This window comes from Epinephelus fuscoguttatus, linkage group LG10, assembly GCF_011397635.1.
Source record: "Epinephelus fuscoguttatus linkage group LG10, E.fuscoguttatus.final_Chr_v1".
Lineage (NCBI taxonomy): Eukaryota > Metazoa > Chordata > Actinopteri > Perciformes > Serranidae > Epinephelus > Epinephelus fuscoguttatus.
The window spans coordinates 28404689-28428729 of NC_064761.1; the positions used below are offsets into that span (position 1 = coordinate 28404689).

The window sequence follows — 24041 nt, forward strand, 5'->3', positions numbered from 1 at the left end:
TTATTAAAAATATACAGTTTAAAACATCATACAACCACAATACATTGATGAATCTATGGGGAAGGAATCTATCTATTGAATTTATTGTCTAAATTTAGCAGGATATCCTGTGTTTAAAAAAACCCACATATATGCACTGAGTTAGCTACTCTCTAACTTTATGTGCCTGCTGTTTAGTGCTGTGAAGAAAGTGAGAGCGATGAGAGTAAACTGAACAGTAAAGATACGCACTGTAAAACTAAAACAATGAGCTGAAAGATGCTAAAATGCTCTATTAAATGGAGAGACACCGCAAAGTCTGGTGATATTTTCCTGTGCAGCTTTAAGTTTAATTCCATGATGCTGTGCAGTGGCTCTGCACCAATCCAAAGAGGTCACCATGCAGTTTGGGATTCACTGATCTAGGAAGTGTTTTAAGCGATGTTCTTCCAAAGACGATTAGCTTTAACTCCCTGTCCTCAGACACCAAACTGGGCAGGAACGTGGCTCGAACTTTCCTGGATTACTACAAACTCAACAACTTTATCAAGGACAACAGACCGACTCACATTCAAAGGTGAAGCAGTGTGGCATTATGAAGAGATAAATAAACAGGAACTTTAATCAATTATCCAAATATGACTTTCATTTTGCATGTTGTTGATACTCAAGCAAATGAATGTTATTTTTGTTTTGCTGTTCCCTGAACTGTACCCCACCGTTTCACTCATACTGATATGTTTTTGTCTCCAGCTCTGAGGTGATGTCCCAGACAGGCGACGGCAACAGAAAGGGCAACGGTGTTGGCAGAGACGCGGCAGACAGAGAGAGGGAGAAGAGCCAGGGTGTCAGGCACTAGACAAACAGACAGACGGACAGACGGACACAGACTGAGCATGTATAAAATGCGGAGCACCGTAGCAGGAGGATCCTTCACACTTCATTGCCTTTAGAAGCTCCACATCTCCCTGGCTATAAAGACTCATTTTCACAGATTTGTAACAGTGGGATGACTGGTACTTGCAGGACTAAAATCAGAACAAGTTTCCTCTTGGGTTATTTAGTGAGTATAAAGTGTGGACGATTGAATGGCGACAGACTGGCGGTTATACCCATCTCAAGTCCATCTGAGGCCTTCATTCAGCACCTCCGTTTTGTTGTTTATTCAATGTTGTTGTAAATAAACGCATGCTGCCCTGTGGTTAATGACTTATTTTATGACTATGGTGTTATTATCTCTGTTGGTATTATAATTAGTCATTAAACACTTAATCATTTAATCACTTGTTGCTCCCTAATCTCAATACTGATAACACTAATAATTGACTTCATATAAATGAGACAGAGAGTATATGAAGAACATTTTGATTTCTTTAGCTGTATTGTTGTGCTGTTTGCATGTATAGAGCTCTGCTTGATCATACAGGCTTCAGCTCTATTCATGGTATCGACAAAGCATTTATTAAAGGTCTAGTCTGTAGGATTCATAGGATTTAGGGGGATATACAGGCAGAAATGGAAAATATAATGTAGCTGCTCCAGAGCAGGTTAACTTAGAGTATCACAGCCTGTCAGCACTCAGACCTCTGATCAATCAGATCACTGAAGAAAAAAGTATCCTGACATGGACAAAAGCCCAGAGTCTCAGGTAAAAAAGAGGAACCTAATGTTACAGGTCAGTAAAATCTCTTTATTGTTCCAGGGCTCTGTTTCCACTGGTTTTTTAAACAGAGCTCCTAACAATTGGAGAGATCATTTACAATACTTAGCACGTGATTTTAGCAGGATTTGCAAAGTTTACTTTAGTAAAGTACTTAAGAACTAGGATAAAACAGATAATATTTTTTTTGGTAAAATAATTCACACACTGTGATTTGGCCCCTGTTATTATAAATGCAACATTTCAGTCAGATCGACTTATCAGTCATTAACTTGGCTATTTTTCAGCTTCAGTAGCAGAAACAATCAGGCATCACTTTGAAGAGTTTTATGTGACATATTCATTACCATCCAACTAAACAGCAAAACATACTCTACACTAATGTGACATATGGCCAAGTGATACCTACAAGTAATGTAAGTCTCGACTGACGGTGAATTTTTGGATAGTATTTTTAATGTTTCTACATTTTCCTTTATAGGATCACAGATTATCGTTTACATCCCACTGCACTGACATTTTACTGTCTTGCAATCCCAGACACTTAAGGTACTGTTTCATCTCATATGATATGAAGCAGCCTATTCATTTCTGGTGATGTCGTTCGTAATTAAGTCCCCCACTGCACTCGAGAATCGACTGAACTAGTTGATAACCAGCTTTGTAGTACCAGTTATCCAGATGGCCAGTGTTAGAGTTCGTCAAACCAGATAATGAAAAAATATCCGGGGTAAGTTGAACTGGCTTTGTAGTACGGGCTTCAGGGCCTTATCCACGCCATGTTTCTACAGTAGCCCAGAATAAACAAACCAAACACTGGCTCTAGATAGGGCCATTCACATTATGGTCACTGTTATTAGCAGTCCCTCTGTGTCAAGCCGAACAGCATACAAAAAAGACAGGTTTTTATCGTGAAGTGACTTTATTATGTGTTTTCACTGGTTTAAATCCCTAGGTGTGTTTGTTTTGGAGATATAGAGACCTGTGTGGATAATTCAGTTCCTGGTTAAAACCTCCTGAACGTCTGGATCTTAAGTCACAAGGGAATAAAGGTGAGCACACATTAAATTATTAGAGGAAAAGGGTAAGCACACGTTTGCAGGTGCTGGACTAGCAACCCATCTCTAATATGCTAAACAGCATTGGAGAAACACTGATTTGGAAGAGACCTCTTGGAATAATTTGGCTTCCGGTAAAAATTTGAAGGAATCTTGATTGGGAGAAGTTTCAGCTGGTTGCAGTCTGAAATCTTCACTGGATGCCATTAAATGCCTTTAGATTTTACACACTGTTCTTTTAAATGACTTTTTTTCACATTTACCTGTGGATTGCACATTGCTGAATATCTAATGCATACAGGTTTGATCTATTGTTTAAATGGTGGTTTGCTTTGTTTTTTTGTGTGAAGTCAAACATGTCTGTGTTTGTGTTTGAGTGTGCAGAGAGGGAGGTTCTGATTTGTCACTTCTTGGTCACGTGACTGTACATCCGCTCTGTGACTGTTGCTGTCTGGCAGCTATGACAACGAAGCTCAAAAGTTTGTATGAATGGCTTCAGTGAAGAAGAAGCTGTCCTCCTCTAAAGTGCACCAAAAGTCTCTGAAATGTACCGTATACTTGGACATTCAGACAGTAAGTTCATCCTGACGCTGCTCCTTCGCTACTAAACTCAGAAAGCGACCTGGTGCTGTGCGGTAGTTGACGTACGTTAAGCTAGCTAGCGAGTTTACATCCTCTTCCCTTATCGTTCCCTATTAGCTAACAAGCTAACTAACTAACGTTATCTAGCTAACGGCTGTAACTGAACATGTAACGTGAAATGTGTTTAAATGTCGTAGTATGACTACCTTACTGATTTAGCTCACCAGAAATGTTGCCTAAATCCTCCTGAACATTATGACTGTCATAGACCATGCTGTGATTTAGTAGCTTCCGTTGTCGCTTGTTTACTAAATAATTAATTTAAAACTAGCTAAATTTTAGCTAACGTTAGCATTCAGTTTAAATCACTGCTTAACGCAGAATGATACCTGAACATAAAAAGTTCCCCTTGCTTTCTATGGCTGACATCATTGGTTCATAATGTTGAGGACTAAATCAACCTATTTAACTAGTCTTAATATTTTTTTTGCTGTTAAAAGAAATTATGTTTAGGCACATTCAAATTTCTCTTTTGCTTTGTTTTATTCCAGTCATTAACTAATGTGTTGCCTTTGAACATATGCTTTAAATATTGAGCCAGAAAGGTTAAATTGTCCTCAAAGCATATTTAAGTTACAGCCACTTTGAGCTCGCTGATTTTGAAATGTGTGACCTGGAAGTTGATTTGGTCTCATTTCCACCTTGTTTACCAAAAATAATTCTACATAAAGGTCCAGTGTGAAGGAGTAAGGGGGTATAGTGGTGGAAATGCAGTATAATATTCATAATTAATTTTTCATTTGTGTCCCACTGAGCAAGCAACGTCTGTGGACATCCAAGTCTAGTTGATATCACGTCTGTGGACATGATATCAACTAGACTTGGATGTCCACAGACGTTGCTTGCTCAGTGGGGTGTAATCACCTGAAACTAAGAATCATTGTGTATCCATTACCTTAGAATGAGCCACTTATGGGGCGTCGGTGGCTTAGTGGTAGAGCAAGCGCCCCATGTACAAGGCTGTTGCTGCAGCGGCCCGGGTTCGACTCCAGCCTGTGGCCCTTTGCTGCATGTCTCTCCCTCTCTCCCCCTTTCACACTTCACTGTCCTATCAATTAAAAGAAAAAATGCCCTTAAAAAATATCTAAAAAAAAAAAAAAAAAAAAAGAATGAGCCACTTACATCTACACATGGGGTCTTTCCCAAACCACCCCTTACCCTCTCCCTACCCACTTTCACACTGAGTGCCTTCCCAAGCCAACTAGTGAGTTATAAAACCCTCCGACAGCAAGTCTGCATCAATGCCGACTTCCTGACCATGTGCAACACTGTATTGTGTTTGTTATGGAAGATGCTCCATATAAATAAGGTTCTGCGACATTGTATTTACGATTAAATATATGCTTCTCTGTTTTCTAGAAAACAGTCGCGTTCATTTGATTGTAGTGCTGAATATTTACAACAGCTGTTACAAAATCCAAGCAGCTTCTAAACATCAGGGAGAAAAGATAAAAGATATTCACAAAAAAAAGGAAAAGAAAAGAAAAGCTACCAAAGAAGCTGAGGAGTAAGTTGTATTTCTATTTATTTTTTATATGTATATCAGTATCAAGTTATTTCTTTTAATGAGAAAACTATAATATACAACAGTTAAAGTAAACAATAGCAGCACAGATCAAATATAAGTGCTACAAATACATATGAAGAACATAAAATTTGGAGTCTTATTTTTCTCCATGGTTACGGAAAGTAGCGACAGTCCCCTTTTCTGCCTCAGAGAGGGAAGTTTGTCCCAAAGCTGCAGCTGTATTTATCCCCTACACCTTGATGGCGGAGTTTCATCTAGCTGTGAGGTGACCACAAACAGAATTACAGTCCACGGACTAGGAGTGGGTAGGGTCCGTTGTTGGAAAGGCCCATCGAGTGGGTCCTCTTTCACTGAGTTTCTACAGGAGCTCAGAACAGACAAATCAAACACTGGCTCTGTATAGTGTAGTTGTCACGTTGGCCACGGTAGTTCTCCTTCATGCTTTGCACGCAGGAGTAGTTACAGTTGGTCGCAATATGCAACCTTAGCAGCTAGATGCCCCTAAATCCTACACACTGGAGCTTTAATTTGTATTGCAGGTTAAAAATACATGAATCTTTTAACTAAAAATTTTGTATTGAATCCTCTATTTCCTCAGATGATTGCACACCTTTGGTTTGCAAAGCTGATTTTTTTAAAAATAGATTTTGAAATTTTAAACATGTTGGATTGTAGTAGCACACTGACGGACAGTCTCTTTTTGCCACAAGATAAGAAGAAACCTGCCAATAAAGGACACGTACAAGAACATAAGATTGCCTGACCTGTCACTGTAGTCGCCTCATTACCTTGTTTGTGTGCAGGTCACATGTCCAGGAGTGCTCCTGTCCAAGAAAAACGATATCTACCTCAGTGTGCGTATCATGGGCCAGTACAGGAAGACTCCATGTTTGCCACCTGTGTTCCCTTTACGCTTCCAACACAAAATGGTGTTTGCCAAGGTGAGAATAATAACTTACAGAAGCAAGAGCTGTCTCCATTACTTAGGCACAAGATGCAGAATCATCATATGTCTGTGGCTTCTTTTGTCAGATATAGCAACAGGGAGGACTAGTGCATATTTTTCCGATATCAGAAGAGATGCATGTCATGTCGTCATGTCACATCCCAGATCTTATGCTGGCTCCTATTAATACCTACTCATTGTACTTTTATCTACAAATGACAAAAGGGTCAATAAATCTCCATCCTAGTTTTCTGACTTCTTTTCTTGCATACACTGCAGGCTCTGACTGGCTTATTTTTTTAAGTCGGAGAATTCATACCAACAACTCTCCAATTTGAACATGACTGCCCCAACTCTTGATAAAAGAGGCCATCTTTTCCCTGGGGAGAATGGCAGAGTTAGATACCGGGCTGTCGGCCTCATCTTGTTATAAGTATTGATTCGCTTTGTCTGTTCTCTGTTTTACCAGACTTTCCCCGGCGTTGTTGACCCTGCTGATGTAGCTGACCTCCTGGAAGGTAAACGGCCTTTTGGGATTTGCCTTCTCATTTCTTAGCCCTGAATCCTCTGCTATGCAAGCTTATAGGCTATTAGCTGTGATACTGATCATTAGCTCACAGTCTATTTGTGCTTTCCTTCCTCTTAGCTGACACAACATCTTTTGAGCTGATTCAGTTGGTGCCTCCAGGTACGCTTTCTGATGATGCCATATGGGCATTTTAAGTCCCCACTGTATCTAGTCATTACTCTGCAAAAAAAGGATCTCTAACTTGAATTGTGTGTATGTGTGTGTTCCTGTTTACTGTCTGTCTGTGTGTGGTTTTTAGAGGGTGAGGTCCTAGCCATGATGGAGGAGGGCAGCAGAGATTTCCTGTATCCTGGTCCCAGACTGAGCTCCAGGGAAGGAGCTGCAGAGAGAGAGATACTGATGAAGAGATCTTCCTCCTTTCCTGTAGGCTCCTTTCCATCTATTCCTTTTATTTCTCTTTTAACCCTCCTTCTAAGACTTGCACCCTTACTCATCAAACTTCTAAGAATTGCACTTAACAATGCTCCAAAGAGTCAACCTAAGAGTAAAAAAGTTATTGGCTGAGTGTGAGCAACAAGACACATTTATCAAGTGACTAATTCCTACCCACAGCGAAGTGTAAACGGAACCTTTAAAAGTAGGTCTCAAGTGATCACATGATTGATCACAGGTATGCTGTTTTCAGAGAGAGAACAGGCAATCAGAGATATTGATTTACCCTGCACCTGGGGCACGTTCAGTCTGAAAACGGTGTGCAGCCGTTTGCTTTGGTTTCTTGTGTTGTTTCCTCAAAACAGTTTGCAACGGGTATGGAGGTACATTTTCTTTCATTAGGTGAGTGTGTTACTGGGTCTGCACCATTAGCATTCCAGCAACACCTGTGGTGTTGCTGGCATGCACCATTTGACAGTTATCAGAGCTGGTTGGTACACCGTATCTGCTGTTAAATTTCAGCAGCAAGAGCAACGTTTACGTCACCACGACCACGTAGCTCATACAACCACAAACAAGTCAAGGGAGACTGATAAGACAGAGAACTCATACAGTTAACTAGGAAAACTACCATGGCTTTTGCCCAGTAGGCCGACATTGTTGTTTGTTTCGTCAGCTGACAACTATGTGGTTGCTGCTGCCGGCTGATAGCTTACACTCCTTTTGAACAGCATTCCTGGCCCTCTCTGTTATATGTGAAGCGGTGCACCGACGCACTGAAATGGAGCAGACCCACTCAATCAGCAGCGATCTGTACATAGGAATCCGTTTTCACATCTGTAACCTTGATACGCGCCCTCGTTTGAGGACTTGGCTCAGATTCCGGAGTTACTCCTTAAGGAATGTGATCCCGTTTGATTCGGCGGTGGGAACCTCTTGCGACCACATGCCTTTGCTGACGTTGACGTCAGCAGGATTCGAGCCCTGGACCTTACGCATAACCATTACACTAGGGAGGCCCCCAGCGACGTGTACATAAATAAATGGAAATTAAACTGTTTGTGTTTATTTCACACTTGCTTTTGTAGTGTAAAACAGCATAAAGCCCCTTTGAATTAAATTAAAACCCTCCTGTAGTGAAAGGCAGTGCACTTGCATACTACAGCAGGCTGTTCAACGCACCAGTGTTTCAGTCTAAATAAATGTTTTGCCACATTTTGTCAAAGCTTGAATTGCCCCTACCCATATCGTATACTATTTTAAAAAATCCCTACAGTTCGTTTCATGGTATGTTATTCTGCAAAAATGTGTATTTTAAAGAAGTTCTCTTTTGTGTGTGAAATCCTTAATATTATTTTGAGTAATTAACATGGAAATGAACAACAATCTAATGTGTTTGAAATATGTGTATGTATATATAGGAATCTGGCTGTAATTAAAAACAAAATTCTTCTGGCGTTAGGTGAGTTACACCAGAGAAACACTGTAGAAACATGACGGTGTAACATGGCAGACTCTGGTAGAGGACCTGCTTCTTGTATGGATATGATTCATTCAAAGCTAACAAAAAACCCAACCCAACGATGCTTAGTTTCAGATGCTTATACACTAGTGAAAACATAACTACGAATCTTATATTCCATTTCTTCTAGTGCATCCCCCTAAATGCTACACACTTGTCCTTTAAGTAATTATTTTTAGAGATTTGAAAAATGGGTTTTGTTTTAAAGTTATGGATTAGGAGTAAAAGTGAAGGATTTTTACTTTTATCTTTGATTTAAGACCAAAATGTTACCTTTCACAGTTTATTGCATGTCAGTGCATGCCATGCCCGCAGAGGTACCTGAGCTACTGCTGAATTAGTTAAAGGGGGGATGTCAGTTGATGCGGTGAAACGTTCATGTGTCAAAGCGACCCCACATTGTGCTCACTGTGTGATCTGGCTTGATTGGCACCAATATTACACGTGTCATTCACAGAGTGGAGAAAATTTTTACTCTGTTTAAGTGAGTCCTAATCTCTGTGCACATGAAAGGAGTCACTACCAAGTGACCAATTCGAAAGCACAGTTTTGTCTTAGACAAAATGAAGTAATTTCTTCAAAATATAACAACAGCATTTTCCATATAGAGCTGTTGACTGTCTTTGCTATACACACAGAAAAAAATAAACACAGAACTTCGTCTCTTTTCTGTCACTCTCCATCTTGTCATTTTTGCTTTTCCCCCTCCTCTTGTTATATCATCTCTTTCTCTTCCCACCACCTCCTCCTTTCATTCCTTCATCTCTCTGTGGCTGCGAGTTGCCTTTCTATCCTCCCCTTGTCCTCCGAGGCACTAACTGGCATATTTAAATGTCTTTAAACACCATTCCCCTCACCGTTGCTTTTATGTGTTTGTGTTTGAGGCCTACATAGCAATTTAGATGTCTCTTTCCAAATGCCATATTATTTAAACATCACTGGAGCCTTTCTCTTTTCTGCAATTTGTTTTTCTCAAGCCAGGAGTAGATTGAAGATTTGTGATTGTAAATTGGTGTTCCAGGCAGTGCTATTATCTGTGCGTTTGTCTTCATCTCCTTGTTGAAGGTGTTGTGTTTGTTCCTATTGTCTCTCTCTCTCTAGGGAATCTCCCCCAAAGTGGAGTTTGCTACAACATCAGTCATAGAAGAGAGTGACGGCAGAGACAGCTGGCCTGCCTCATCTGTAAGTGTGTCCTTTTATTACATCTCATAGGTCCATACGTACACACACATAGAGACACACAAACATACTGTGGCCAGGTCTTTAAATATGTTGTACCTCTAGTTTATCTGCTTTATGTCTGTTGCTGATTTGTAAAACACTCTGAAAAACAAACCTATTTTTTTACACATACATTTTGTTGTCTGTTCATGGTCTTTCAAAACCAGCTTAATCAAAACGTAGGCAGTTAAAATCCATCAAAGTGCCACTCATAAGTCAAGCACACAGTGTGTTTACCAGCCTGTGTGACAGCTCCAAATGCTACAATATTTGAACAGATCTGTGTAAGTGTTGACCAAAGCTAGAACAGTGAAGATTCATCTCTAGAGGGCTCTAATGAGTGGTATCACTTGCCATCAGATTTGTCTGTTTTCACCATACATACCCACCTGCTATTGTTGCCATGGCTACTGCAACTATCTATCCATACTGGCAGTGTTTCAAGGGTATCTGTTCTCTCCTTGTGAATGTAATTACGTGGAGGCAGATCTGTGATGCTGATATCAAGGCTTCTCTCACATCTCCAACTAGCTGGGACAATTTTTGTCACAGTACCAGTCATTCAGATATTTTTTTTACATTTACTATCCAAGATGAAGGTCACCTACATCTGCCACTGTGTCCTTGTGGATTTTAAGAGGTAACTGGGCCCAGCTGTGTAAAATAAAATTTTAGTTTATGAACTTTTTGAATCGTCTTTTCTCTCCATCTCGTCTTTTCCTTGTATGGGCACTCCCGAGTTTTGTTTTATGACATGTTCCCATCTTCTATTGCAGTTTTTAGTGTAGCTGTTTTGAAAATAAAAAGCATTTTTATTTTTCCAGCAAACATTCTCTGGTTCCAGCTCTAAATTGTGATTATTTGCTTCTCTTCTTTGTCTAAGTTTTAGACTGTTAGTCAAATTTAAAAAAGCAATTTGGTGACATCACCTTGGGATTTACAAAGTTGCAATGAGCATTTTTTTTTTTTAAGAGAGTCTTTCATTAGTCAGTAATAACTCTCAGAGTAATTGATAATGAAAATAATCCTTCGTTGCAGCCCTGTTTAAGTTTCATCTACTCCTCCTTGGCCTCATGTAACACTGAATGTGTGTGTGTGAGGTGTGTACATACAGAGGTAGTTTCAGGTCAAATGATGCTCCAATTCTAGACTAAAAAAGAGTGTTACTTAAAAAAAATAGCGAGAATGGAAATCTTTCACAAACAGTCCTGTTTGTAACATATGATCCATCACACAGCGGTTGGCATGTTGTGCCAAAAACACTACCATGCATTTCCCAGGTGCAGTAACCTAAGCTAAGCTATTTGTTTAAATGGGATGTCATTGACAGCGAAGCAGATTGTCAGAGTGTTCTCCTGGCCCCTCAGGGGGATGTCTGGATCAGAGCACCGCTGTGGCTGTCAGACAGTAGAATTTCTCCATTTTCTCTCTCCTAATGGCTCCTCAGCATAGGCATTTCCCTGACTGCCAGCCCGCCCAGCTGACAACCTTGTCCTATTTTAATAGAGATTTAGAGTAAGAGTAGCAACTTCCACAAAACCCTGTGAAACCCTGTGTGTAGTGATAAATATACACTCTTTTCGCAATGTCTTGCTCTTTCTGGTTCTCTTGTCCTTTGTTGATTGTCATCAATCTCAGTTGAATATCATTCTTAAATCCAAAAGTCACTTTTAGCCACTATAGCAGCCAGAGGTGGCAGTTTTGTTCGGTCTGACTGTCAGCCTGTCAGCCCACCACTTTGGTCCTGACTGAAATATCTCTACAATTGTTGGATGGATAGCCATGGTGATCCCCTGACTCTTCCTTTTGCTCCACCAGCATGTCAAAAAATGGGTCCAAATCTACTGGACGGATTGGTACAGTATTTTCTATGGACATTAATTGTTCCAAGACGATGTATTTTAATGACTTTGATGATCTTCTGACTTTTCCCCACTTGCTGCATGAGGTTGACATTTATGCTTTTTTGTGAAATGTAAACAACTAATAGATTGGCTGTTCATCTAGTACCACCATCTTTAAAAATATAAAACTAATGACATTCCCATCAATGTCAGCCTCACTTTGTGTTTAGAGCTAATAAGCAAATATAATCATGCTAAAATACTAAACTAATATGGTGATTAAGTAAAGATTACACCTGCTCAGCGTCAGCATGTTAGTATCATGGATGTGGTTAGCATGCTGAAGTTAGCATTTAGTGTAAACATGCTGCATGCTGTGGACATAGCTGCTAATCACATCAGACAGGCCTCAGTTGATGACGAGGAAACTGACTGACTCTCAGTGTCCGTCTAGTGACGAACTGACAGAAGAGCTGAGAGAAGTCAGAGATGGTGGTAGATGTGGGGGTGGGAGCGCATACTTTGCTTAATTTTATTAAATCAGACCAATCTCAAATGGCAACCTCGATGAGGATTTATTCATCATTTAGTTTCTCTTAAAAATAGTTTTAATGTTGTGTGATTTCCCTAATTAGCATTTAGATTATCTTTGTTTTACAGCCAGGTAATGCCTCTTTATCATATTAGACTGGAGATGGCCATCAAATGCAATTAACATTTTATCTTAACTTATTTATCCCCGGTTGGCATTACCCGCAGGAAGTGGAATATTGCATTGGAGAATGATGTTAGTGGCCATTAGAGTTATTGAAGTAATTCTGCAGAGGTTGTCTCCATGGCAGTGCCGACTGCGAGAGCTGTTGTTGTTGTAACACTTAAGCTGAATGATTTAGCTAATGGTTTAATGGTTTTGTCCAGGGAAAACAAGTCTGTGTCGAGAGTGAGAGCAGCTGCCTTAATGGTGAAAATGGCTGACGCTTGTGTAAAGTAACAACACTGTGGCCTGCGTAGAAATCTGAACTGCTGAGACAGATGTTAGGTGTCACCTCAAAATGGAGACCTGTGAGGGTGGTTTGACATGTCAGAAAAACATATGATATTTTTTATTTCTCTCTCTCATATTCTTTCCCTGCATTCCCTAGACTTGCTGTCTTTCTCCCTTGAGGACATCTTTAAACCCATCCACACAGACTTCACCAAAAAAGTCTTTGCCGTCCAGCAGGCATTGTTCCAAAATGCATGACACAAACTGTGTCTCTGGGAAAGGTGGGAAAGTAAAGTTAAATGCTGAGGCTACAATTACAAACTCTGGATCGTCCTCAACACCCAGACACTCCTCGTCCCTCAGCCGACATCCCCAGAAAAACAAGAATGAAAGAAAGCACACTTGTAGAGTTTCTGTAGAGTCTGGCTACCAGCAGCCCACAGTTTCCTCAAGGACACGAGCCTTGTCCCCTTACACCCACCGCAAGATGTGCCAGCTTTCAGAGGACGCCAGGCAGAGACTCAGCCATCTCCAGCTGGGGCCTCACCACTTCAGGAAGGAGACTGAGAGCCAGCCGCCCTTCTTGGTTAGTAACATTAGATATATTCCTCTGAACTGAAGGCAACTGACAAAAAAAGTGATGTGACGGTTTGTTTAATGCTAATAATACACGTGTTCAGCAGACAGGGGTTAAAATTAATGGGATCCTGAATTGATGTAGTTCAAACCTCAGTGGGAGCTTCCCAAAATTTAACATAATCTAGTGGGCAGATTAAGTGGAGGGCATAATAAGAGAGCAGTGTTAATCTTTTTACCTGAGCCGTTAATGGATTTTGACGTCATGAAAATGTTTTACTGTGTGCGCATGTAATATGGCCTATTATCCTTACTGAGGGGCTTGAGTGCGCTTTAATAGCACACATCCTGGATTTCGGCTGGTACACAGTTATTTGTTAACACTTTAATTATGGTTGTATCACTGCTATGAGATATTTACATATAAAAGGGAGTGATTTTCTGATCACACAGCCGTGGGGAATCTAAAGTTGATGGACAAGAACAACACAGCCTCTAGTTCTGTGCTCCTCCCCCCCTCTGCTCCCCTTTGTATTCTTGCTTCTTCATTTACATCAAATCTAATCCTGAGGTATGAATATCAAATCCACTAGCATGCTGTTATTAAAAGAAATGATTAGGTAGAGAGTTGTTTGTTTTTGTCACACACATGAATGGAATTTACTAGAATACAACGGGCGTTTTATTAAAGAGATGAGCGTGTTTTTTCCCGCTCTGGTTTTCCTGGGGGAATCTTCTGTCGACAATTAACCCTAGTAATTGAGAGTCAAGCTGCAATTAACAAATAGATACCTAATGAAGTAGCTTAGCCCCATGGTGAATGCATTATCAGAGCCTCAATTCCCTGTTTGTTTGTGTAGAGGGAAGCACACTTCCAACCCGTGCTCTTTGAGATAGGTGTTTTTTTTTCTCTAAAATTTTGTGTCTTTGTCTGCTTTATGTCCTATTGTGATTTTCTCAGTGAAATAATTTGGGGTTGAGATGACAAATGGCTAAACAGTGAAAGTATTTGTGACAGCTTTTCTTTTATTCTGCACAAACCAAAGAAATGAAAAGACATTAGGGAATGTGATGAATGTATCATGTCGTTGATTTCATTTATGCAATACAGCAGACCAAACATTTTTCTGTTTTCTTTGCGGCATTTCTTATTTAAAGTTGGTAGATTGCGTGATTGATTAATGTGTGAGTATCAGGATGCTGTTTGAAAGTGAAGAACAAAGTACTCCTGACTAAGGGCCCGAGAGCCAAAACAACTTCACTGTGTTTTTACTATGTAGGCAGAACATTTCAAACTACAACAGTGTAAAGTTTATGATGATATTGTGTGACAGCAGATTATTTTTTTCTTTTGTGTTTTATCCCAGGTGTCTCGTTGCAGTAGTGCCTCTGTGATGGGGACTCCTTCCTCCTCTCCACAGAACAGTAGCATCCATCGACACTCTCTCAGCTTCAGAGCTGATCACACAGGTAGGCCTTCATGCTCACATGCAAAAACTAATATACATACACTGTTACACACAGGAGGCCATTGTAGGGGTGGGCGATGTATCGACTATTCTTGATGTATCATGACTTATTCCACATGTGATATATATAAAATGACTATATTGCAAACCCCAAGTATAAATTGTTACAACATTTTTTTAAGCCACCGGTATGACACTTTGAGTCAGCGTTTCGGTTCTCTCGCTTTCTTCTATGGCTCTCTCCCTCTCACAGGCACATATACATAAAGAAAGACTCACAAACATGATACCTTACACACCCTCCTCCCATTCTGATCCACCTCTCCTCTGTGTGAGCAGGCAAGACGAAGCATGTTTTTATATCACAGCTCCAGACCAAGATTTTTTGCAACCACGTAGCACTAGTGTGACTTGCACATATGTTAATATATGAACTGGAGAGCTGTTAGTTTGTTTCCAGTTTCCAGTGAAAAAATCATACACATTTAATGGCACTGCTGTAACAGTTTAACTTGATGAGTTTACCGATAGTGTGAGCTGGTGAAGTATGTGTTTTTGTACCCGCGGGGCTCCAAACCACAACTTGCAGTCGCATTTTGCAACCACGGAGCACCACTGCGATTTGCAAATAATATTGATATATGAACTAGGGAGCTGTTTGTTTGTTACCAGCTTACAGTGAATAAATCTTCATGTTTAACTTTGTGCTAATTGCTCACTGTTGACCGGAAACCTTTGAGTTCACAGCAAACACATCAACACTTCCAGCCTGTGGCGAGCCATGTGCTGTAAAATAAAACCACCAGTGGTTTCACTTTGATTTATTTGATTATAACAATACCTCATTTTATTTTTAAACTTTATACTGACTGTAGTTCATTTAATAATTTTGTATTTCAGTTGTCTGCAGTAGTTTAGAGGAGATTTCAAAATATCGTGATATATATATCGTGTATGGCAATATAGCATAAACATTGCTGTATTTTTGTGAAAATGTGTCTATTTTCTGTACTGATTTAATGTCTTTGTGTACACCTTTTGTAACATGAAGTCTTTCAAAATGAATATTGGACTGCATTTTTATTTTTGGTTTGTTTAGTTTAGTTTTATTGAGGATAATAGCAATGACCATAAAATGGTGTCTGACCTCTTTATGTCATAGTGTCATTATGATGCAAAGCTACATAAAGTATACAGCATGGATGTATTACAAAGACTTTGTACAGCGTTGGAGGCAGGACCTCGTTCATTCCTATGAAAGATGCTCAGTGGCGCATGACGTCAAAAACGTTCAATTTTCGCGTATAAAATTACCTGGATGGTTGGCACTGCTTTCACATCACTGGGCCCACAGAGCAGACACACTAGAGACTTCTGCTGGCCAAGCCGCCTGCTTTTGGTTTAGGCCTCCACTAACTTGAATGGGGCTAAAGTAATTTAATCATGCCGTTCTTCTAGACCATGTGATATCTGACCGAATCGATCAAATTAGATAGTAAATCTAGTCATTTTGTGGGGTTTGTGATGCCCAAAAAAGGTATCCACTGATTTACAGACGTCTCTTTTACAATGTAAGTGAATGGGAAAAGTCTTTGGGCTCAATGGCTTCCCATGACTTGTTGTAATTCCACTGTTCGGCTACTACGAACATTGGCTTCAAAGCCTGGTGCACTTCCTTGGAGTCTGGGTGGTGCATGAAGCCAAAAAAGCTTGATTTCCGTGGTAATCAATTACTCTGATCTTCCACATCGTGGGGTTCATAGAGCAAGCGTACTAGAGCTCTACCGTGCCGGATCAGCTAACTTCTGCCAGCGGAGTGGCTAACTTCTGGCTTAGTCCTTCACTAACTTGAATGGGGATAAAAATGATTTGATCGTGACGCTCTTCTTGACTTGACTTTTGGAATGTTATTGGACCAAATGGATCAAATCCCTAAAGTAAAAACAATAATAGGGGTTATCATGCTTCATATCATCATGTGACGGTCCTAGATGTTGTAATGCCACGTTCGGCCACTATTAAGAATTAGCTGTTCCTGGGGATTTGGTATACACAGAAAGCATGCCTGTTTACAGCTGCCCCTTATGCAGGGCAAGTTTCACTTACACCTGCTTATGTTTGCACAACAAACTCTGCTTCTTATTCAAATGAAGAACTGTAGATGTAACACAGTCCAAAAGCTGAGTTTTCTGTTTTCACAAAACTTTTAACTTGTCTTTGTCATTGTAGATTCCTCTCTCCTGGGGAGTTACAGACCAAGAACAGCCAGAGTAAGTCTAATTATAACATTTCAAACCAGAGAGAGCCAGACTAACCAAATTATATATTCACACTGTTTTAGACATTTTGTTCTTATCAAAGTATCCTGAAGTGATTCTAATGAACTATTTTTTATCTGTTCTAATCTTCTCATTCTTTACACTTTTACTGGACATTTTCTTAATTTTGTGAACAAATGTCCAGAAAAACTTAACTTAACTTATACCCCTGTTGCCCTGTGACCTCTTTCAGGTGAAATCAGGTTCTGTGAGGGTCCAGTCATCTCCAGAGACACACTCAAGACTTGAAGCCCAGACCAGAAGCCCTGAGAGCAGTGCTGCCTTAGATCAGTCCAAACTGGCCATGTCCAACTGCAGAAGTCCTCTAAATCTCAGCCAGTCCCTCAGAGAAAGGTAAACGTTATAGATAATGCAATCCTTTCCCTCGACCTGACCTTGAAAATACCAGAAAGTTCTTCAGGTGTTTTTGTAAAATGATATGTTAGAATAAAAACCACTTTAATGGGAAAAAGGAGAGACCAAAAAGCAATTTAGCAGCATGATAATCAATGTAACAGCCACAAAATGTGATCTAAACTTTTATATGTTTTATTGGGAGAACCTTAAAATGGGTTTTTTTTCTGACTTTTCTGGCCACAGAACCAGCTGATTTTGTTCACACTCACACCAAAGCAGGAAATAACATAATCCTCTTTATTTGTGGTGTTTGCCCTGAATATTTCCTGATCCATCTGTACAAATTATTCGTGTTTGCCCAAAAGATCTTAAAAGCAAAAGAGGCACCTGTATGAGTTTCCAATTACAGTATATGGCAAACACATGGCAATCCCATGAGATGTTAGTCATACACTGCCGCTGCTTTGTGTGTGCGTATGTGTGCCAGCTCATACACATCCAATCTTTAATTTTGATCAGACTCGACAGGCAGGATGAATTCCCCTCCACCTTTTAAATTACAAAAGCTGATGTCTTGTCATGTTTGTTCATTACTGAGAGAGGAGGCAGAGAGAAGGGAAAACAAAAGAGGAAAATGGTATTGATTTGTGTTTCAGCTTGAGTCTGATGCATTTGACCCGATGCACGCTTTAATACATTCAGAGAGACCTTGTCATCGATCACGGCAGCTGCGAGTTGAACACACCAACGCGACCGATGTTCCGCTTTGTTTGTTTGTTTGTTTCTGCTCTCCTTTCCCCTTCCCCTCTGCTCAGTCCATAAGTAAACATTAAAATCAATAGACAATCTTAAACTGCAAAGTAAATTGTAGGAAATGAATGATACTTTTCTCTCAATTGAAAACGCGACAGGAGTTGCAGGGTGGGAGATTAGAGCAGGCCTTTGTAGATTCCCTCCAACAGGGAGAGGGGCACGTCTTACCATGAATCTTTGATCTATAAAGAAAATGACAGATGCCAGTGGCAACGTTTGCTCCCTAAGCCCCGAAGTCTCAGTCTATTCATGTCTCTGGATGATTTGTCCTTGATGACTTTTTGAAGCAGGTAGCGAGTTTATCTGATTACAGATGAAAAGCTTCCATTCCCTCACCACGAGCCAGGCCAAGACACCAGCCAGTCAGTCACACAGTCATCACCCCTCCACTCCCAATAAATAGATGGGGATGAGAGGCAATACTGAAATTTATTATTTTTCACTTCCGTCTGTCTGTCAGTGCAAGATTTCATAACTGCCTGTGGCCAACTCGCAGACTCATTTATATTGTATTGATGAAGCACATTTATGCCTCCAGTTCATATGCACCATTGGTTCTGTCAATTCTGGAATTACTTTTATTTTTTCCACTAAAGGTTGAATATAGAGGAAAAATGAATGTTTTGATGGAGGAAACAGTATGTTGTTGTACACAATGTACTGGTAGTTTCATCTTGGCGTCAGCTCTTACATCTTGTGTTGTGTTACAGCACAGACTAGTGGACAAAGGGTATACCTGTGACAACCTCTTGAAAAAAGACAGGCATTGTTTGGAAGTTAGATGATTTAGATTTTGATAATCAATGAATTTTTAAAGTCATTTTCCAAGCGAAAAGAAAATCTGGATACAGCCTCACTAATGTGTGGAATTGCAAAATTTCTGTATTTTATATTATTGAAATCCAGTATCTTCTTTTAGAGTTATGATTACATATCATATATAATTTGAAAATAAACAAGATGCCTTCATTTACATTTATCATTACTTTGTATGACCTTCTTATATACTATATTATGACATTTATACTATGACATTTTTATGTACTATACTATGACATTTTTGATATTTTTATGTCATACTGTACTATAACATTTTTTAACATACTATACTGTGACATTTTTATATCATACTATAGTATGACATTTTTATGTCATACTATACTGACATTTTTGATATTTTTGTCATACTGTACTATAACATTTTTTTTTAACATACTATACTGTGACATTTGTATATCGTATTATATTATGACATTTTTACGTCATACTATACTATGACATTTTTGATATTTTTATGTCATACTGTACTATAACATTTTTTTTAACATTCTATACTGTGACATTTGTATATCATACTATAGTATGACCTTTTTAATATTTTTATGTCATACTGTACTATAACATTTTTTTTAACATTCTATACTGTGACATTTGTATATCATACTATAGTATGACCTTTTTAATATTTTTATGTCATACTGTACTATAACATTTTTTTTAACATTCTATACTGTGATATTTGTATATCATACTGTACTATAACATTTTTTTTAACATTCTATACTGTGATATTTGTATATCATACTATAGTATGACCTTTTTAATATTTTTATGTCATACTGTACTATAACATTTTTTTTAACATTCTATACTATGACATTTGTATATCATACTATAGTATGACCTTTTTAATATTTTTATGTCATACTGTACTATAACATTTTTTTTAACATTCTATACTGTGATATTTGTATATCATACTATAGTATGACCTTTTTAATATTTTTATGTCATACTGTACTATAACATTTTTTTTAACATTCTATACTGTGACATTTTTATATCATACTATAGTATGACCTTTTTGATATTTTTATGTCATACTGTACTATAACATTTTTTTTAACATACTATACTGTGACATTTGTATATCGTATTATGACATTTTTAATATTTTTATGTCATACTGTACTATAACTTTTTTAACATACTATACTAGGACATTTTTTTGACATTTTTATGTCATACTGTACTATAACATTTTTTAACATACTATACTAGGACATTTTTATATCATACTATAGTATGACATTTTTGATATTTTTATGTCATACTGTACTATAACATTTTTTAACATACTATACTGACATTTTTATATCATATTATATTATGACATTTTTACATCATACTATACTATGACATTTTTACGTCATACTATACTATAGCATTTTTTTTAACATACTATACTGTGACATTTTTATATCATACTATAGTATGACATTTTTAATATTTTTATGTCATACTGTACTATAGCATTTTTTTTAACATACTATACTGTGACATTTGTATATCGTATTATGACATTTTTACGTCATACTATAGTATGACATTTTTGACATTTTCATGACATACTATATTAGGACATTTTTTTTTTACATTTTTATGTCATACTGTACTATAACATTTTTATAACATACTATACTGTGACATTTTTTTTAAATACTGTGACATTTTTATATCATATTATACTATGACATTTTTGACATTTTTATGTCGTACTATACTATGAAATTTTTGACATTTTTATGACATACTATACTAGGACTTTTTTTTGACATTTTTATATCATACCATACTGTGACATTTTTATATCATACTGTAGTGTGGCTTTTGATGACATTTTTATGGCTTACTATTCTTTTATGGATTACTATTCTTTTTATAACATACATACTATACTATTTTTTTAGTAGAGAAAGAAACTATGGCATACTATGACTATTAAGAAACTATGGCATACTATGACATTTTTACCTTTTTATTCAACTATTTCAACTATGCTATGAACTTTTTTTTTTTTTTTAAACTTTTTTGTGGTATACTTTATAACAACCTTTATGACATTTCATGGCACATTATTCTATGAGTTTTACTTTGACTTACTATGTCAGTCCTCTTCGATGCAGGTATATGTGATTCTAACTCAGTTAAGTAAGTTCATTATGTTTTTTAGATGTCTTTTTTTGGTGTTTCTTTTCTTTAGGCTTCAGACCCATCAGCTCAGTCCATCCTACAGCGAGCAGATCCACAGCCGAGTCCAGAGGATTCTGCAGACACACAAAACCACCTGGGACCACCACCAAATGACCTTTGACCTTTGACCTGATCTGCCCACAATGTGACCAAACAACTGAGTTTCCAATACAAAGACTATTCAGTGTTAAACCAATCACTGTAGTAATGCATACTTTAAATTCAAACTCTGTAGGAGAGGATGCACACAGAGACATTAACACACCTTCTTAACATCACAATTTTATCATTTAGAGAGTCAAAACATCTCACATGCATGTCTTCATTTCTCTCTATTTGACGTTCATTTAAATTTAAAACCTTTCTGAGCCGTGTTTGTTGTTGTTACCCTTTGAAAAAGCAGGAAATGTGCAGGGGTTACATTCAAAAGCATAGCAGCACTACCTCCCTCCGACCCATCAGCTGGACTGTTTTTGTTTTTTGTTTTTTTATTTTAAAAAAAATGCCCGATGATGTAACCAAACAGAGACATTGTTGCATTTCTCTAAAGCTGTGTGTGAAATTGGCTCGGGTATAAAGAAGCAACATTTTTTGTGTGTGTATGGGAAGAAGACATGGATGCAAGCTGCAGCTGTTAAGGGCTCATCTCTCACAACACAAAAGACAGACAAGAAGGTAGCCAAGAGCCACCGCTGGGAACCAGCAGCTACAATAGAGTGAAGAGATACAAGAGAAAGGAGGAAAAAAAGTAATCCTGGATGAAGAGCAGGAGACCCCAAAAAATCAGCCTCAACATAAATTACTACAGTTATTCAGATCCATAGTGTTCAAGTGAACGAGTGTTTGTTTGTGCTTATCAGAGCTCATCTGCTCATGAACACTTCACCTGTGTGACAGTGTTTCATTCAATCAAAAGAGCTAAATAACAACTTTTATAAAATGAAATACAGCTGTGTTATGTGCTCTCTTCATAGTTGTACCTGCAAATTAATTTATTTCTGAATGAAACCAAATATAGAACATGTATTTATTCTGCAGGAGGGATTTAGTAATATAGTGAATAATGATGGTCTCGGACTTTCGGCGATGCTGTGGGTACACTTTAACTAATGTACAACCGGGATTAAAAAGCTAAATTCCAATCATGTTCCTGTCTCTGACTCATATTGGCCAAGAGTTCAAGAAGCTACAATGCAAAACTGTACTTCTCTTTACATGTCAGTTTTCATAGCCTGCATCTGCTTCTTTGTCTTTAATACCAGTAACTACGTCTGAAAACATGACATAATTGAACTTGAACTTGAACTTGAAATATTGTCATTTTTTTTTTCCTTATTTGACATACTGTACCATGACTTTTTTGTATGACATACTGTACTATGTCCTTTTTTATAACATACCATACTATGACCTTTTTTGACATACTATACCATGACCTTTTTCTCGACATAAAATACTATGACCTTATTTGACATACTATGATTTTTTTCGTCATGCTTTTCTATAACTTTTTTTGACATACTATATTGTAACTTTTTTCATCATACAATACTATGACCTTTTTCATTATACTATACCATGACTTTTTTTCGACATAGTATCTTGACTTACACTATGATGTTTTTTCATGATTTTTGACGACATGCTATACTATGACGTTTTTTTCTTGATTTTGGACGACATGCTATACTATGACATTTTTTTCATGATTTTGGACGACATGCTATACTATGACGTTTTTTCATAATTTTGGACGACATGCTACAAAAATGCTATAATATGTTTTTTTTTATTTTGGACTACTATGACGTTTTTTTCTTCATGATTGTTGATGACGTGACTTTTTTTCATGATTTTTGACGACATGCTATACTATGACGTTTTTTTCTTGATTTTGGACGACATGCTATACTATAACGTTTTTTCATGATTTTGGACAACATGGTATACAGTGACATTTTTTCATGATTTTGGACGACATGCTATACTATGACTTTTTTTTCATGATTTTGGACGACATGCTATACTATGACTTTTTTTTCATGATTTTGGACGACTTGCTATACTATGACGTTTTTTTAATTATTTTTGACGACTATGACGTTTTTTTCTTCATGATTGTTGATGGCGAGCTTTTTTTCATGATTTTTGACGACATACTATACTATGACGTTTTTTTCTTGATTTTGGACGACATGCTATACTATGACATTTTTTTCATGATTTTGGACGACATGCTATACTATGACTTTTTTTCATGATTTTGGACGACATGCTATACTATGACATTTTTTCATGATTTTGGACGACATGCTATACTATGACATTTTTTCATGATTTTGGACGACATGCTATACTATGACTTTTTTTCATGATTTTGGACGACATGCTATACTATGACATTTTTTCATGATTTTGGACGACATGCTATACTATGACATTTTTTCATGATTTTGGACGACATGCTATACTATGACGTTTTTTCTTGATTTTGGACGACACGCTGTACTGTGACGTTTTTCATGATTTTGGACGACACGCTATACTATGACATTTTTTCATGGTTTTGGACAACATGCTGTACTGTGACGTTTTTCATGATTTTGGACGACATGCTATACTATGACATTTTTTCATTATTTTGGACGACATGCTATACTACGACGTTTTTCCATGATTTTTGAGGACATGCTATACTATGACATTTTTTCATGATTTTTGAGGACGTGCTATACTAAGACATTTTTTCATGATTTTGGACGACATGCTATACTATGAATTTTTGGACATACTATGCTATGACCGTTATGTAGACATATTTTGACGTTTTTTTCAACACTTCACTATGCCTCATTTTCAACATACTATACTGTGACTTTGACATACTATGGCGTTTTTTCAACATACTTTACCATGTATCTTTTTTTTTTTTGGACAATGGCTTTTTCTCGACATATTACACTATGACTTTTTTTCCGACATACTATACTATGACTGTTTTTTGGCAAACTATACTATGACTTTTTTTTTTGGCATACTGTACTATTGACTTTTTTTTGGCATACTGTACTATGATTTTTTTATGCATTTTTTACATCAAGGTAGCACAAATGCAATTTGAATATTCAT

At 37.7% G+C, this 24041-nt stretch overlaps 2 protein-coding genes across 2 annotated transcripts in view; both read left to right on the forward strand.

The window, feature by feature from the left end:
• agbl4 (AGBL carboxypeptidase 4) overlaps positions 1-1199 on the forward strand; it is a 400933-nt gene extending 399734 nt beyond the window's left edge. Inside the window, exons 12-13 of the mRNA XM_049587376.1 lie at positions 463-556; positions 733-1199. Of these exons, the coding sequence (XP_049443333.1) occupies positions 463-556; positions 733-838 (200 nt within the window). The 3' untranslated portion in view covers positions 839-1199. The remainder of the gene's footprint in view (positions 1-462; positions 557-732) is intronic.
• A 1935-nt stretch (positions 1200-3134) lies between these two features.
• spata6 (spermatogenesis associated 6) lies at positions 3135-23179 on the forward strand. The gene is made up of 11 exons (XM_049587377.1): positions 3135-3270; positions 5671-5808; positions 6283-6331; positions 6460-6501; positions 6641-6765; positions 9398-9478; positions 12504-12932; positions 14290-14392; positions 16621-16661; positions 16903-17063; positions 20923-23179. The coding sequence occupies exons 1-11, from the start codon at positions 3187-3189 to the stop codon at positions 21038-21040; spliced, it is 1371 nt and encodes a 456-aa protein (XP_049443334.1). The 5' UTR covers positions 3135-3186; the 3' UTR covers positions 21041-23179.
• Positions 23180-24041: the final 862 nt, after the last annotated feature.